This window comes from Zootermopsis nevadensis, unplaced genomic scaffold, assembly GCF_977971745.1.
Source record: "Zootermopsis nevadensis isolate Lab colony 2312 unplaced genomic scaffold, Znev_1.0 Znev_ptg000015l, whole genome shotgun sequence".
Taxonomy (NCBI): Eukaryota; Metazoa; Arthropoda; class Insecta; order Blattodea; family Termopsidae; genus Zootermopsis; species Zootermopsis nevadensis.
The window spans coordinates 1,140,580-1,158,294 of record NW_028259147.1 but is presented as its reverse complement, the minus strand read 5'-3'; the positions used below and the strand labels follow the sequence as shown (position 1 = coordinate 1,158,294).

Sequence of the window (17,715 nt, the reverse complement as noted above, 5' to 3'; positions counted from 1 at the left end):
GTGTTCACAAGAGCCCGCCACTGGTGCCTGTTCTCACCCAGTTGAATCCAATCCGCATCCTCTCACCCCGTTTCCAAAGATCCATTTTAATATTATCCTGCCATCGAGAATTAACACACGTTCTGTTAGTGGATACATGTTAGCATCTGCACAGCTTCTGAGCATCTGGCGTTGTCAGCGGCCTAGGAACTACGATGACTTTGACTCGAGTGTCATGGAGGAAATTGGGGGAGTTTTTTTACACAGGGAAGAACCTGCTTATGGTTTTATTTTTGTATCGGTGTACGTGGTACACCCTGTATTATCTTATTTATGAAGGCAGAGAGGGCGAGATTGTAAATGCTTGCAAAGTTTCAGTTGAAAATCCTAAACAGAGGATGTCACTCAGATAACGTAATGGTGAAGATAATATTAAAATGGAAGTTTTGTGTCTCAGGACACGGGCCTGCCGCGGGCTCTTATGGTCATGTTCAAGGAACTTCTGTTCCGTCAAAAAGCAGATAATTTCTTAGAATAGTTTTTATTTTTCTCATATCCAGAAGTCGGTAGCTGTTTCATCGTGTTTCTACTCCATCGCCTTTTGATTTATTTAACGATAAATTTTCTGACATTTAGTGTCCCCACCCCAAAGAATGTGTTTTACATTTCTGTTCTCTCTTGCGAAATAAACATTTAAAATTTAAATTGTGTCTGCCTTTGTGGCTGTCATTGTTAAATTCTGTTTGTAGCTGAACATCTACCTGTTGTTAACCTCTCTCTGTCACGCTCAGAATACTTCGATCCCGTTGCGAAGGGAGAATTTTATAGCAAAACTCACCCCCTCCTCAATGAATTAAAAAAAAATGAAGATAAGGCAAAGTGCATTACATCTGTTATCAGACAACTTGAAAGACTCAGTGCTGACAATTTAATAAAATTATAGAACGAAGTTTTCAAAACCGGCATTCACAAGTTTCACACCTTTTTTTATTTTCGATCTATGAAATATTTTATTACAAATTATTATTTGAACTTTACTGTAATGTAGTGCGTAGTGGATCGATATGAGAATTAATCGAATCCGACGGACGATTTTTTTAAAATTTTTGTTTTGTTTTCCCTCCGAAAGAAAATTTGATATTTTGGAGACGATGTAAGGAAATGGGTGAACCGATCTTCCTGTTTTGTGCGTTAAATGAATGAGGCGTTTTTGCTCCTTGTAGACAGTTCTTAGTGACGACAACAGTGGACTACATCAAAGTGTCTTTCTGCATCTTTGAAGTGTTTAGTTATTAAGATTTTTATGTACACGTTATGTTTTATTATATCCTGAAGCCACTAACCCACAATTTGACATTTAAGTTAAATTTAAATATATTTTGTTCGGGTTTCGTGGCTGATCTATTGTGGGAAATCAGCAGTTAACTCATTGGATCAGTGTTTCTCATTACAAGCTGTTCTTTCCTCAAACAATTTCCCACCGTTTTGAAACCCGCATATTTTAACCTTGTTCCCTGCCACTGAGCCATTCAATTTCCAGTCCACACCCCCGTGCCCTACGTCCGTTTTAATATTATCCACCCAGCTGCAACTATATATATCTCTCACGTGGTCTTTTCCTCCAGTCCACACCCTCGTGCCCTATGTCCGTTTTAATATTATCCACCCAGCTGCAACTATATATATCTCTCACGTGGTCTTTTCCTCCAGTCCACACCCTCGTGCCCTACGTCCGTTTTAATATTATCCACCCAGCTGCAACTGTATATATCTCTCACGTGGTCTTTTCCTCCAGTCCACACCTTCGTGCCCTATGTCCGTTTTAATATTATCCACCCAGCTGCAACTATATATATCTCTCACGTGGTCTTTTCCTTCCATATTCGCATCTCACCCATGCGTGCTACGTGTCCCACGCATCTGATCCTTAAAAGTATCAATTCTCCTGGCATTTTGTAACCTGTTAATTTGAGAAAGCGTCGTTAAATGTGGTGCCTTTTTTTTTATAGGGCCGCCGGTCTGGTGGTCCCCGGTTTGTTCCTGATGCCTGCCAGAAAGGGACTGCTAGCGCCACAGAACACTTTCCTCGATACCATAGCAACGCGGTTCGATGGAACTCGTGAGTAAACACTTATTCATGTATTTGTACTTTGTTTCACGTCGCATTTCCCGGCCTGAGGAAGACCACGTAAAACTTCAGTTAGGATATCCGGTATCCGGGCCGAGTTTTGAACCCGGACCTCCCGAATAACCATGACGTTCTAACATCAGTTATTAATCTCACCGTTCAGAACAGGGATTTATTTTTTTTTTTTTCCTCTAAATCATTCTATACGCTTGAGCAAGTCTGTCCAATGGGATGCAGGATCGTGTAATCTGGTAGACGATGACCGACGTTTCATAGGAACTTGCTGCCTCCATCATCAGAGTTAGCATCGCCAATGGACAGACATATTCTTATTCGTCACCGTCTGTTTTGTAGGCTTCTTTGGAATTTGATATTTTGTTTGCGTGTTCGGGTTTACAGCTGCACACATTTGAAATTAAAGTGCATAGATATTCATGAAGTTCCAGTCTTTGAATGAGCATCGTGTAATGCCTTCATATCTTCCAGGTGTTGTGTTTGCGCTAATATTTAACCTTTAATGCCAGAGGATTATCTAAATAACATTACTGGAAAGTTGTAATTCGTAGAAGAAGAGATTCCACATGCAAATGAGAAATTTCCACAGATTTCACAAAAAATTCATGAAAGTATGTTTTAAACGTCATTCTCCGTAATTTTTACTGATTCGTCTGTTTGTATGAAACTGTTTGTTGAGAGAATTCGCGTAAATTTAGAAGGCTTTGAATTCGGGAAAACGTCCATACCAAATTTCATCCAAATCCGTCCAGCTGTTCTCGAGTTGGATGATGCGGACGGACAGACAGACTTGATCAGCCCTGTGTTTTAATTTCGTGAACGTCGTTCGAGGACACCGTGAGTTTCATAACGAATATGAAGTCTGTAGTCGAAATGCATTAACAAATGATGAAGACAATTATTTGATGAAACTGAAGCGATATTTCTCCGTAAGCATTTATTTTGTTGTGTTTCGGAGGCGAATGGTATTTAGTAGTAGACAAAGCTTTTTTAAAAACTTTGACAATAAAAAGTATAATTATTTCGATGTTTCTAATTCTGATTTGTGGCTCTTACTTTTATTGTTCGGTCCTCATGTAAAAGTGTCTGGAGTTTGATTTTTTAAAATATGTGTTAATTATGCATTTAACACTTTAAATGCTAGAAATTTTAACTTACAAATTTTTTTTTTATAAATTCTAGTTCTTTTTTATTTGTGTCTTGGTAATTATTTCTGTAAGTGCGTAATGTTGGTTAGATAAATCCGTTCCATTGAAACGGAATTCCGCTTAGATAGCCTGCATAAATCTTCCGCTTTCCGAAGTTTTAATGGTAATCAGAAACGTCGTCTGGAAACGTGCCTTATTAAGCCTCACTGTACCATCGCTGTCTTCTGCCCCATTCAACATTTTGAACAGCTCATTTTTGTCAGAGTAGAGGAATATATATCATGTTACGCGTAATTACTTTAAAATTTAACAACCCAGACGTGTTTTTGCTTTTATCTGCAGTTCGCGTTAGTTTAATATATCATGTATTGTGTTACTCTAGTGCAATTTTTTTAAAAATACAAATGAAAGTATCAGGATACCATAATAAAATGGAGGGAAATAAGCAAAGGTAGCTGATACATCGTCACGCAAACATTGGTTTTTGAAGGATTGTTTATTATATAACTCGTCACCAAGTATGACATTTAAACTACTCAAATTTTTATGTACATTTAATCGATTCTGATTTCTTTCAAATTAATGTTTTTCCTTCCCATATTTTAATAATACAATTACATTATTTTATCTCCCAGTCTTCCATATAAAATGGCAAATATTATGATACACAAAATTATAATTTTACCTGTTGCTTTGTATGGGTGTGAAATTCGGCCTCATACTTTGAGGGAAGAAAACAGATAGGTGATGTGTCGAAACAGGGTTCCTAAGGGAAATTTTGACCTAAAGAGGTATAAAGTGAGAGGAGAAAATGTTTACTCTTAACCAAAATTTATTAGGATTAATAAATCAACGAGAATGAGATAGGCGAGGACATGTAGAACGCGTGGATAAGACGAGAAATGCTTACAAATTTGTGGCTGGAAATCTTTAAGAAATGAGACCACTCGGAAGACCAAGGCGTATATGAGAAGGTAATATTAAAATGGATCTTATGAAATAAGGTTGGGATATAGATAATTAATTATATATTTTGTAATAAATGTATTTTATGTTGGGCTTAAGTATTATCAGCAGAATTATCTTTGAAAGAGGTTTGAAAATTAGTACAGTCGAACATATTTACCTCCTTGCCAGAATAAAGTATAACATAATATCCCACCTCCAAGACAATCCGCATATGTCGTTTAAATTCATTTACATTAATCTTGAAATTGTTGGATTTTACTGGATTTTACCATGATCCATTAACCCTTCCCTAAGTATAAAACGCAGGTGATACCTGAAGTGAATGGAACTTTAGGATTTATTTAGAGCAATGCGTGATTATCGCGTCTGATACGAGATGTCCTTACTTTTTTCTTGATATGTGATGGTTTGATAAGACTATATTGGCGATCTCTGATCTTATCGGGCCAGCATATGTATCAAGACACATACTCGCAGGTCTGGTTTAAAGTCAGATTAGCTGTGACGTCATAGGAGTATTATTGAATAAAATAAATGGATACAAGTCATCAACCATTTCATCCCGTACGACCAGTAGCATCGTTTAACAGGAATCATATATCGGGTACGATGGAATCTAATCGATTATTTCAATGTATTTTACAAATAGGCTAAAAATCTTCTTTACGACAGATCGAAATATTTTAATTTAACAAAAAAACACTAACTGAATTGAGCACAATCCTTGAGAAGCTGATAGTCGCTCAGGCAATCGACAAAATCTCCGACCATTTAATAGCCTAAAAATTAGATTACAGTATTATCAACAGCCCACCACAGGACTCTGTCCTGAGCCACATTAATCCAATCCACAACCTTCACACTTTATTCTTAAAACCCATTTTAATATAATTCTTACATCTAGACTGAATCTCTTAAAGTGGTATCTTATCATCGAGGTTTTCGACTAAATTTCACATCCCTACCATGCGTGCTACATGACCCTCAAACCCCATGTTATTTGATTAGATTAATATTTATTGAAGAAGACAAATTATGACGTTTGTTCTATTTGATAGTCATTTATAGTGTTTTGGGTTTCCCGCTGATTTTTAATAAATTCAAAGCCTTTCATAATTTTTTCACAAAGTTATCACTAGCATCAGAAACAATGTTGAAACACTTTTAATTAATTTGTTATGTTCTGATCGACAATCCTTCTGACAAAAAAAAGTAATATTCAAACGAATTGTGATTTCAACAGTATCCATCACATAAAGTGCATTGTTACGTCATGAATCGATAATTTTCCCGACACGCTAAATGGCTTTGCATACATCATGTAACCTATGTTGAGGCGACATATGCTTGGGATATGAACAGTGACGTAGTCGGCTTATACGTTATCGTTCAGTGATGCCAACGTTCCGACTATAGTGTTCGTACGTCTCCCAGACAGTCTGTTGATCGTAGCATACCTGTAATACAGAATCCTGAAGAAAACTACGATGTTAGGAGATCCATATTTTTGTACTCTTAACCGGTTATTATTAGGATGATCAAATCAACGAGAATTAGATTAGAAGGGCGTGTAGCACGCATGAGAACTGAGAAGTACGTAAAGAATTTTTGTTGGAAGGCCTGAAGGGTAAAGATCTTTCAGAACCTAGGCGTAGTTTGGAGAATAATTTTGGATTCCATAAGAGGTGGAGAATTTTTTGATTAGCTGTTATATTGGTTTCCCAAAAAGTACTTAGCTCCATGGATTTAGTCGGAAACTTTTTTATTAATCGATGATAATTTTAATTCCATGTAACGTAAGGGTTAGATGTTCTTTCTTTGGCCGAGAGATGACTTTCTCGCACCCATGTAAAAGATTGGGTAACTTTTCTGTATATTTAAATTTATAGTTTTTTACGCACGAAATTGAAAGATAAAAGTTTTTAAATAGAAACAAAAATATCCCAAATTGTATCTTCCCTTAATTACCTCGTCATAGCTTAAAAGCAGGGCTGGCCTGTACTACGACAATGGTATAAAAATTATCAGAATGAAGCTATAATTTAATTTTCGTTCGTTTCACACGTGAAAAACTTGTAATGCCGCGTTGCCAACAAACATTACGGACCGCAGATAAGACACGAGCAATCAATAACTAGCATTACATCATGGCGACATGATGTTGTAGGAAGCTGGGATAGAAATTATTTAAGAACCCAGTCCGTACCGCGAAGAAAACACTACACTTCACCATTACAAAGATCAACTGGTTAACGCTGTTTATAATGAGAATCATACGAAACACATACATACACTACGTAGGAATCTGAATAATATTTAAAGATTCAGTCCGTACCGCGAAGAAAACACTACACTTCACCATTACAAAGATCAACTTTTTAACGCTGTTTAAGGAAATAATCACTGTTTATAATGAGAATCGCACGAAACACATACATACACTACGTAGGAATCTGAATAATATTTAAAGATTCAGTCCGTACCGCGAAGAAAACACTACACTTCACCATTACAAAGATCAACTTTTTAACGCTGTTTAAGGAAATAATCACTGTTTATAATGAGAATCGCACGAAACACATACATACACTACGTAGGAATCTGAATAATATTTAAAGATTCAGTCCGTACCGCGAAGAAAACACTACACTTCACCATTACAAAGATCAACTTTTTAACGCTGTTTAAGGAAATAATCACTGTTTATAATGAGAATCGCACGAAACACATACATACACTACGTAGGAATCTGAATAATATTTAAAGATTCAGTCCGTACCGCGAAGAAAACACTACACTTCACCATTACAAAGATCAACTGGTTAACGCTGATTAAGGAAATAATCGCTGTTTATTGTGAGACTCATATGAAACTCATAAATACTCTGTAGGCAAAATACAGAGTTATTAATTGTTAAAGCAGGTGGTACAATACGTTCACTTGCGACTGACCTTAAAATGGTTAAATGTAGAACGTAAAAGTGCTTAGTAAGCAAGAGTCTGAAATACCTGTGGGAAATCAAGCTCCGTGCATTCTTAAAGTTTCCTCCACGTGAAGGTGAATGAATGGTCAGTTTCACTTTAAAATCGCTGAGGGAGTTGCCTGTCCAAGTGTTGAATGGAAAACTTCGTGGTTAATAATATTTGCCGTCGTATTTTTTTTTGTGTCAAATGAAAAATAAGATAGAGACTAATTTTATATTCTAGATCTGTACTTTGTTTGCTCAAGATGACTAGTTTTTTTTAAAAAAAAACATGACTTCATTTTTAATCTGAATTAATTATGTCATGTACATTTTTCCACAAAATGCAATCGTTAAAATTGTTCTATTCAAATAGAACTGTTGTCATGGAGAATATTCTGAAAATATAGGACACGCGAGAATTGTACCGGTCAAAATGTCATTTGTTCTCATTTCATTCAAATATGATTAGATTATTCTGTATTGCATTGTGCAAAACGTATTGTTGAATGAATGTGTATGAATAACTAATGTTCTGCATTGTTTTATCTTCCTGCCTTTTGTCAGAACAGAGGTTAATAAATTGTTGGGGCTTTGGTGTTTACTTTGAAATGCACTAAAAATTAGTTACTAAATCCGTTCATTCTGTCTTTGTATTTCGATACTCTGCATTCTGTAGGTCCATTCACTAATCTCCGGACATCATGACTTGTCTCCTTCCAAATACAAAAAGATTACAATAATCCCTTATTCCACACCACAACACCTTTTAGCCCACAAGATCATCATTGAATTGTCGTAGTCTGCGAAAAACATGTGGTCCCATCTTTCTTGATTTTCTGACGAATTCCATGGCCTTGTAATCCTGGGGTCTCGGGTTCGATTCCCGGCGGTGCCCGAATTTATAACTTGTGTTGGGCAAGGCCGTGGTCTAGGCAACACGGAGTTTTCCTCCGTGGCATCCCAACAATTACTCCATTCACACACAGAAGAAGGCAATGGCAAACCACTTCTGGATCATCTGCCAAGAACGTATATGAACAGGTCCCAGTCCGAGAAAAGGATGGAAGGATCCTGTTCATATGGACCTGTCGTCAGACAGAACACTAAATAATAATAATAATAATAATATCGTGGTCACAAGACCCAGCCACTTGATCCAATTCTGAGCCAAATGAATCCTCTACGTTTCAAACTTAATTTATTTTAAATAAATTTTAATATTATTCTCTTATCTACGCCGTGGTCTTTTCCCGGCAGGATTTCCGAACAAGATTTTGTGGTTAAATGCAGTCTTATGGGCCGATTAGATTATTTCTGTACGTCGATTACTGCATTGTTGGAAGGCAGTTCATGAAATTGCCGCGGAGTAGAATCTGCGGGCCAAAGTGCCACACACCCCCAGCTGGAGGACGATTCGACGAGAGCCGAGCGGGGGGCGACGGACACCTGTTGATTGTTTACCCGAAGCCGGAATCAACAGTTCGTAGTGCCTGTAGTTCTTGTAGGGGGTTCAGCTATCTATCGGGATTGGTTAACACCACGTCAGGGCCCGTCCTGGTAATTCTGTTTTAGTTCTATTGAAATACAATGAAATTGTCGATGTTTCGCGCGTTTATTTATTTTATTTTGTAAACAGAATTTACGTGTTCACAAAAAGGACATTACATACGAGACGTAAAATTTATTAAAAGGGTGTATTTTAAATTGTTTAACTCAGGAATTTTAAGATTAATGAAAAAAAAAACGGTAGCCTGTATGAGCATTGTTTTAAATTTTATGTAGAAACAGATTATTTAAAGAAAAATGTTGTATTTGTAATAGTACGATGTGATAAGAAATTAAAAGTTTTATCTGACATTGTTTGGCACAGATCCAAGTGAGAAACTTAACAGAAACAAATTACTTATTACACTGTGTTTATAAAATTTTCATCTCGTTATTATCAGAGTTAGAACATTCAAATACAGAAATTATAAGTAATATTAAAGCGATGTACTTGATTGTGATTTCACGACTTTGAATATCTCACGTGCCTATAAAATAATTTATAATTAGCTTTGTATCGTTAATGGACGTCAAAGAGCGATACTGCGTACAAAGTGACAAAGAACGCATTTTTAAAATGTTTCTGATCTTCTGAACCTAGCAGTGTCGATGGAACGGAGATATGAAAGTAGATCATGAATTGGAACGCGAGGATTTGGACTGCCGAAGGAAATGTTTCAATGGCGATCTCTTATGAACACGGTATTTAAATTTCATGTTTCAAAAAAGGTGAGCAAATTTTGATCAGCTGAGCGGCTATCTTTTCTTTTTTTTTTAAAAAAAAAAAGACTCTTATGTAGGTATGACAGTAAAAATTAAAATTAATATTGTCTCTGAATGTATGTGGTTTTGTTATACGAAATCCTCGAAACGAACTCGCTGAATGCTAGGATAATTGGAACAGATCTTACAGAAGTGAAACCGAAATGAAACAAGTTTAACGATGATTACTGCTTTAGTTAAATATTTGAACTATGTCTTATTTTCGTTGATTTATGTTGATGTGTTCTTCGTACTGAACATGTAACAACATATAAAAAAAATCGATTAGATTACACCATGTTTACGTAAAGCGACTGGCAATCAATCAGGTCGGCTGCAAAAAATATTTCTGTGCTTTTCGTATAATATCGATAATTACAGTGTCCCAAGGCAAATGTCCACGTAACCTTGCAGTCAATACTTTACGTAATGTTTTTTATAGTTTCGTTTGGAGACTTGAGTAGTGAATCTTACATAATTCGCGTTCTTGAGCGGTTTGCGAGAATCATAACGTCAGGGGACAGGTTTTTAAGTATAAAAGCTTTTTCATGAGAGGATTTTAGCGATGCAAACACAAATGGGGAGCTAACCAGTTACCAGAACCTGTATCCTTTCGTCACAATAGCTTTTTCTTTTTGTGTAAAAACCCTTTTTACATTTTACTGAAATACGTAACAATAAGGAAACCATGGGTACTGGCTTCGAAACCTGTTCAATAGAACTGGCTGTTTTAACTAGAGGATTTTTTTTTTGTGGTTCTGTGATATATTTTAGCTGAATACGTAAATTTTTACATGCGATGTATTATTTTGGAATTAACGAACGTTGTGATTTCAGAATCCGAAGGATAAACTCCACAAATACCAAAGCCCGCCACTGGACACTACCCTGAGCCAGTTTTATCCATATTTCTCTCTGATCTTCTTCGTAGTCATTTTTTTTATTGGAAAATGTCATTTTTTCGATCTTATAATTCTAAGAGGATGATTAGAGTAAGTGCGTGTTTATTAAAGTGTAGAGTCATCAGATCTTGCTAACGATGTTTACAAACCGCAAACATAAACATGAACTGTGCATGCGTGTTGCCGATACTCCAGGAGAAGTAAACAGCAAAGATGGCTGTTTGTTGGAAATTATAAAACGCTGTCCTCTAGCAGAGTTTTAAAATAAAACAGCCAGACGTGGTTTTAATAGATAAGAACTTAGATCAAGTATGGTAATATATTGGTTGTTGTATTGCAGTCAGAAATAATCTTGAGAGAAGAGTCAATTGAATAAAAATTTTCTTGGATATTATCCATCGTCTAGTAAATATAAAACGTAAAACGACGTTTCGGAAATGGGACTTTATCTCCGTCTTCAGGTTCCTACACAGTTGGGCCCACTAGATAGAGCTAATCCCTATCTACGGACATAGGGATTAGCTCTATCTAGTGGGCCCAACTGTGTAGGAACCTGAAGACGGAGATAGAGTCCCATCTCCGAAACGTCGTTTTACGTTTTATATTTTATATTTTACTAGACGATGGATAATATCCAAGAAAATTTTTATTCAATTGACTCTTCACCATCGTCAAGAAGTTTTAGATTTGAGAGAAGATGTTACTAATGTATTGATTGGCTTCAACTTAAGACTGGTTTTTCTAACTTGATAATTTATCACATTTTGTAGCCTAGGTCTAATTTTGCTGCCTGCAACGGATTAACCTTTTAAAGCTCAGTGCTAATTACGTACGTCACTTGTTTTAACGAACACAAATTCTGCCCACAGTCTTGTTGATGAGGTTCGTATGATTCTCAGAATAAACAGCATTAACCAGTTGATCTGCAGAGGAGCTTCTGCTCCAGGGGGTTAGAGAAATTGTCCTCGGAAAAGTTCAGTGTTTCCTGAAAGCATCATAATTACGTTTTTATATTTCTTGCTTATTAAATCCACTATTGAAAACTTAAAAGAGAAATAAGCGGTTTATCGAGGAAGCCAACGGAATTACTTGACTTATGAATCAGGACTTTAACTTTTAAAAAAAAATCAATAAAATTTTGCAAAATTAGAAAGAAGTATATTTTTTTATCAGACTCTTTGTGAATTATCTTTGCTAAATGTATTGAGCGTGCTGCAACTTTGAAATTGTTAATGCACTGTCTTTCAGACAGATGGAATTGTGTTTCACTGTACATTTTTTTTTCCTGATTTAATTTAATCAGATGATTCAATTAGGATACATTGCCGTTTTTACTCAATTAAATCACGTATTTCAATGATACGATCTTGTCTTTCGTTTTTCATGAGTGAAATATATAAGTTTAAAATAGACAAGCGAAGTGTCTCTCCGACCTAGCACTTGGTTTTTGAGCAGACGGTAGTACATCAATTACCACCAACAAATCTCCACATGTCTCTTGTTTGTTGCGTGGGATGAAATGCTTATTAAAATACGCATTCAGGATAGAATGTTCTGTTAGAAATTATCTCATGAGGCGACGAGGTCACGATGGAAGTTCACAAGTCTAGGAAAATTCCCACTGTCCATAAAAGAATTGGACACTGACATTCGAAATGTTTCCTTCACATCATTATTTCGCCTTAGTTCATTTTTGCAGTAAGGCAATTCCTGTAAGCCTCGGTGGTCTAGCGGTTAGAACGCTGGCCTTGTAATCCTGGGGTCTAGGGTTCGATTCCCGGCGGTGCCCGAATTTATAACTTGTGTTGGGCAAGGCCGTGGTCTAGGCAACACGGAGTTTTCCTCCGTGGCATCCCAACAATTACTCCATTCACACACAGAAGAAGGCAATGGCAAACCACTTCTGGATCATCTGCCAAGAACGTATATGAACAGGTCCCAGTCCGAGAAAAGGATGGAAGGATCCTGTTCATATGGTCCTGTGGTCAGACAGAACACTAAATAAAATAAAAATAAATAAGACATTTCCAGGTCATTGTTGTATCTTGGATCATAATTACGCTAATGTAATTCCAGATTGTTGTTACACATCGTCTTACAACAATGACCTTATGTAATTCTTGCGCTAATTCGATCCGAGGTAATTGTTTTTTTTGCTAAAAACGCAACAGACAGATAGACAGACATAGACTGGCCCATCAGGTGTTCTACATTTACGCTAGAGCATGAGGGACGTCTAGAAATGTAGCTGACAGAGATAAAAATTGAAACGAGCCTATTTAAACTTTTTTTATATAACAGCGATATTTTAACCAATGTCTGTGTCACAAAACAGAGTTTTTCATATTTATGAACCATGGAAATTATATTCGCAAATTTACCTAATTTAATCTTCGGTATGTAATTTACATTAACCAGATTCATTAATATGTACAGATAATTTAAGTATTGTAATTATTCTAGATTATTAAGCTACATTAATTCATGCAGCCTAATTGTTCCGCAACTTTGATCCGTAGGTTTAATTACCTAATAATGTTATGACGGTAATTATTTGAAATCATTATAACTAATAATACTATTAATAATGATGACGCATTTAATTTTATCACATTTTGGCTTGTGTAAAATACGTTTCATATTAACATAACACTTCATGAGTGATTTTCAGGGACAAGTATTGGCCGTTGATTCAGGAGCAGAAGCTGTGTTCATTATTGAGCATTACTTTTAACAATGGGTGTCCTAACAATGAAGTACACAATAAGACAACAGTACACCGATTGTTAACTTTTCGGGACACTGGAAGCGTTTGTCTCTGACAAATAGTCACAGAGCGACAAATCAATTTCAAGCAGTGTATCCGTTTCAGTAATTAAAAACTGGCATTGATATTTCGTCGGTTCATGCGTGAAGGGGTTCGTATTTAAGGTTGCGTTTTAAATGGAACACCCTGTATAAGGATTGTTCTAGCGCGCATCTGCCAGCTATTGAAGTACCAGCATCTCCATGACAACGTTTTCTTCTGAACGCGGCAATGAACCTAATTCTTCCGTACAAGGCGGAGGATTTCTTGAGCATCTGAGCGACTATCAGCTTTTAAACTAAGGCTGTGGTGTATTTAAAGGGATTTTGCCTCATTTTTCTCAATTTATATCCAATGAACGAGGCCAGAGTGAACAAAGCGACTTGTGTCACTTATGTTCTCTTCTAGGAGACGAATTAAAATCGGGATGGGACAACACGTGCCCCGTTACAGTGTAACGGCGTGACCCTGTTTATAGCTTTCTGGTTTCATGTTCGAGACATAAGCCACGGTTCACATCTCGAATCAGAGATATTCAATTTGCCTTCTATTGAGACAGGAGCGAGGCTAGATTTCTACGTGTGTGACGTCATTTACGACCTATTTCTGATACTCGTAAGCGCCCTGACAGAACGACTAACTCACTCTTGCTTTATAGAACACGGGTTTTCAACCCGTGGTCCGCGTACATTTTTTTTTTTAATAATACGTCTACTATGTGAGAAGTATTTTTCTGGTAGGTTATCGGAAAACGTGTCTCGTTAATTTCGATAGTATTTGGCGGTTTCTAGCGCCGTGAGCACGCGTTCAGTTCAGTAATCGGGGCGCGTTTTATTGCAGGGGCTGATGGATATCGCTGCAACAGAAATTAAACTCCGTGTTGAAGGATTAATCAAGCTAAATCAGCGTGAAATACCTCAAAAAACTATTTATTTTGTTTGAAAAAAAATTTTGAGCGATGTATGAACCTGTTTATAATAATATTACTTTACTAAATTTGTTTTAATAAATTGCCATAAAGTTTTAATAAATTGTCTGAGCTTGAATCTTTCAGATCCGCGACATTATAAAGAAATTAGGGCTATAACTTTTACCCTCGGTGTAGAAAAGGTTGTTAACCCCTGCTGTAGAAGGTTTAATAATGCTACAAAACAAATATTTAGTGCTCATTAAAGAGCGTCTTTTGAGAAAAATTACCATTTTGAACTTGAGATTCTCAGACATGCAATGTAGGTACAAAGAAACTCGTGTGGAAGACAAAGTTAATTAAGGCCTCAGGAGAAAAAGCTGGAGTGTGATGTAAGATTCAGTGGGTCGAAAAACCTCTCGTACGTGCTTCGCATTCTTGCCATAGGCTCGAAAGAATGTTAACCAAACAAGTTACGACGGTAATATTAATCCATAAAATCATACGTACCTAAATACGTAGCCAATTTTTATAATGACAGAACAAAATACAAATATTTATAGTCTGAAAACTATGTCAGGTTCGCAATATGAGTTTATTTTGATGTACTTATTATCTTTGAACTGAGTGAACAAAAATTCAGAGTGAAGATGGAGCCCCCCCCCCCCCCCCCGGCCACTGTATTCCATTTTAACCCACTTAAATACAATTCAAACCTTGTTTTCTTTAATCCATCTTAACATTATTCGCCCATGTTAGTCAAAGTCTCTCCCATATGTCAATCTTTCTTCACAGCTCATCTTGCGTGCTACAAGCATCACCCACCAGCTGATCGTCTTTATTGAATTTTTTTTTTGTAAAAAGTAAAAATTATGCAGTTTTCTCCGTCATCCTGTTAAATCAGCGCTACTATTGGCTGAATGAAAAGATAACATTATTTTTCACTTTTAATATGGTACCGACGTATCCTGTTTTATTTATAGCAGTTTGAAGCTAGGGGTTCGAAGTAATGTTTAAATATTCTACAAAGGGAATTGCTAAAGTGTTTGGTTTCAGTGTCACAGCCGTTTATGTTCGTCTGAACAAGAAGTCGTATTTCTTAACAAGATGAAGATGGCGATGGCTTAATATAATCTGGACTTCTTTGTTCCTGGACCCCGTCCGTCTTCCGATGATATAAACTACACGACGTTTCGAAGGCTTGATCCGTCCTCTTCTTCAGGTGTGGTGGTTGAGACTAGCTCACTCTGAGGGACCCCACAGAACGGGCTCCCTGTCCTTTGCAATTTGAGGTTTCTCGTTAGTAAACTATAATTTTTTCGTGTTAAGTTAAATCATATATAAATGTTTTCAATATTATTCTAATCCTATTCCTCCCCCCCCCCCCCGCCCCAGTTTCGTAACACATTTGGAACTGGGTTGCACCAGACATCAAAGAACAAACATAACTGTAGGAAAATGGAATGTAACCGAACCATGTAGCTGGTTAAGCCTACTCTTTGTGTTCGCTGGCTTCAAAGACATTGAATTCGCTTATATTAGAGCTTGACCGCAAAACTAGGTCTCCGATTGGTCTCTTTTGTGGGTGGGGGGGGGGGAGATTAAACGGTCATGTGAAGCAATGAAACTAGAAATGCGTGTGAAATTTTCATGAAGATCCTTTATCTCTTTTGGATCGTCAGTTTAAGTCAAGTCATCACAGTCATTTGTGAGTCATGTAAGTCAGTCCTACCAACACAAGATGTGCAAATAAACCGCTCCGGATTTGAATCTTGTTCAGAGACGCCATTCATTTGTTATTTTAATATCTGATACTCGTAGTATAGATAATATTCTTAACTCTTATGCTAAGTAACTTACTCCGTCGATAAGAATCATTCTTGTATCTGTTATCTACCACAAGAGCCCGCCACTGGGCCCTGCCCTCAGCTACATTTAACATTTTTAAACCTATTTTTTTAAGATCTATTTACAATCATCTTTCAACTCACGTCTAGGTGAAACAAATGATAAACACTGTTAATGTCCCACCGACATCGTCCTATTTAATCTTATAACACTAGTAGTGCCTGATGAAAACTAAGAATTGTGAAGCTCTGCATTATTCAGCTTTTTTGTTGAGAAATTCGGAAGCATTTTCTATATGTCCCCTCCATAGAGGACAAGATACCACGTTTCGCACTCATACAAAACAACATGTAAATATATAATGTTTTATATGTATATTTTTACAATTTTTGTAGGACACGGGATGGTTTCCCAATTTATGCTCCAGACTTAGTCTGAACTTAATGCATTCGTGAACTAAATTTTCATTTGTTACTGTAGTCTCCAAATATTAGAACCCTGCAAAAATTTCGTGAGCTCCATTAGTTTTACCATATGACTTTATGAATAATTTTGATGACGAGACTTCTCGGTACAAATATACACATTTTCCCCCGTAGACAAACCTTCGGATGTATTTATGATGTATTTTAAGGCGAAGTTTGAAAGTGAGGCCGGTGAAATCTTCGATACTTTTAAAAATTTTGGGATGAACTAACTACGTTTTCTTTTGTCAAGCCTGCAGAAACTAGGGTGGAATGTTCTGTTTCCTCCCCCCGTCAAAGTAGCGATTAAATCGAAAAATTTCTGTCCTCACGAGGGAATTTATTTTGACACACCCTGTATCCTCGTGATTCCGGGTTCTTTCCTAGATCTTGGTTACTGCAGTCAACAACTTTCTCGTAATTTACCAGAAGTGTTGACATTTCTCGTGTTTCAGGGGTTAAGACGTTGTGTATGCAAAGGCGCGGAACTCCACACATTTGCATATTTATCACCGCCATGTTTGCCGTCGTCTCTTGTCACGTTCAGCAGGAAACATTTCCTCAACATTTCATCAGAGTGGGAAAACAATTGCATTAGTGTAATCTGAAATGAATGAGGTTTTTTCTGAGTAATTCAATGACCTTATTTAGAACGGGAGTTCATTAAATGCGTCTATTCTCACCATAACTTGGCGCGTCTCTGGTTTGAGAATGGTGAGAGGACCTCCAGGTATGAGGAGGGGGGGGGGTTAATAGAAGGATTTTGAATACGTAACTGCGAACAGGAAAAAGTGGGTGGTTCTTCAGCTAGGCGAAGCGACTGACAATCGATATGTCCGTAGACATATCGATATGTCATGAGTGTATCGGACATGAAGAATCTCTTTGGCACTACCTACGTTTCTATCTTTGCTTGTGTCTGTATTATTATTATTATTATTATTATTATTATTATTATTGTTATGTGACAAAATCAATATTAAGGGCGATGCATGTAATGTACACGTGTGAGATGAGAAATGCAAACGAAATTTTAGTCGTAAAATCTTGCGAAGAATAGTCATGGAGATGCTAATACAAAAATAATATTTGATTTCGTAAAATGCTGTGAAATTTTTGATACACGATTCACTAACAGATTATCAAGGTTTGTACTCTATTGGTGTTAATATTTGAATTAATTTTTAGACGTGGTTTATTTTTTAGGCGGGTTCAAACGAAGTTGAAAAAATGCATCTGTTAGCTTCGCTGTGTCTGTCTGTCCATCCGCATGTAA

General features: G+C 36.7%; 1 protein-coding gene across 7 annotated transcripts in view; it reads left to right on the top strand.

Annotated features, from left to right (window-relative positions):
* Elk (Eag-like K[+] channel) overlaps window positions 1-17,715 on the top strand; it is a 95,241-nt gene that overhangs the window by 15,953 nt on the left and 61,573 nt on the right. For all 7 annotated transcript variants that reach the window (XM_087348996.1, XM_022071826.2, XM_022071824.2 and 4 more), the window contains one exon: window positions 1,989-2,098. In XM_087348996.1, coding sequence (XP_087205122.1) covers window positions 1,989-2,098 — 110 coding nt within the window. The remainder of the gene's footprint in view (window positions 1-1,988; window positions 2,099-17,715) is intronic.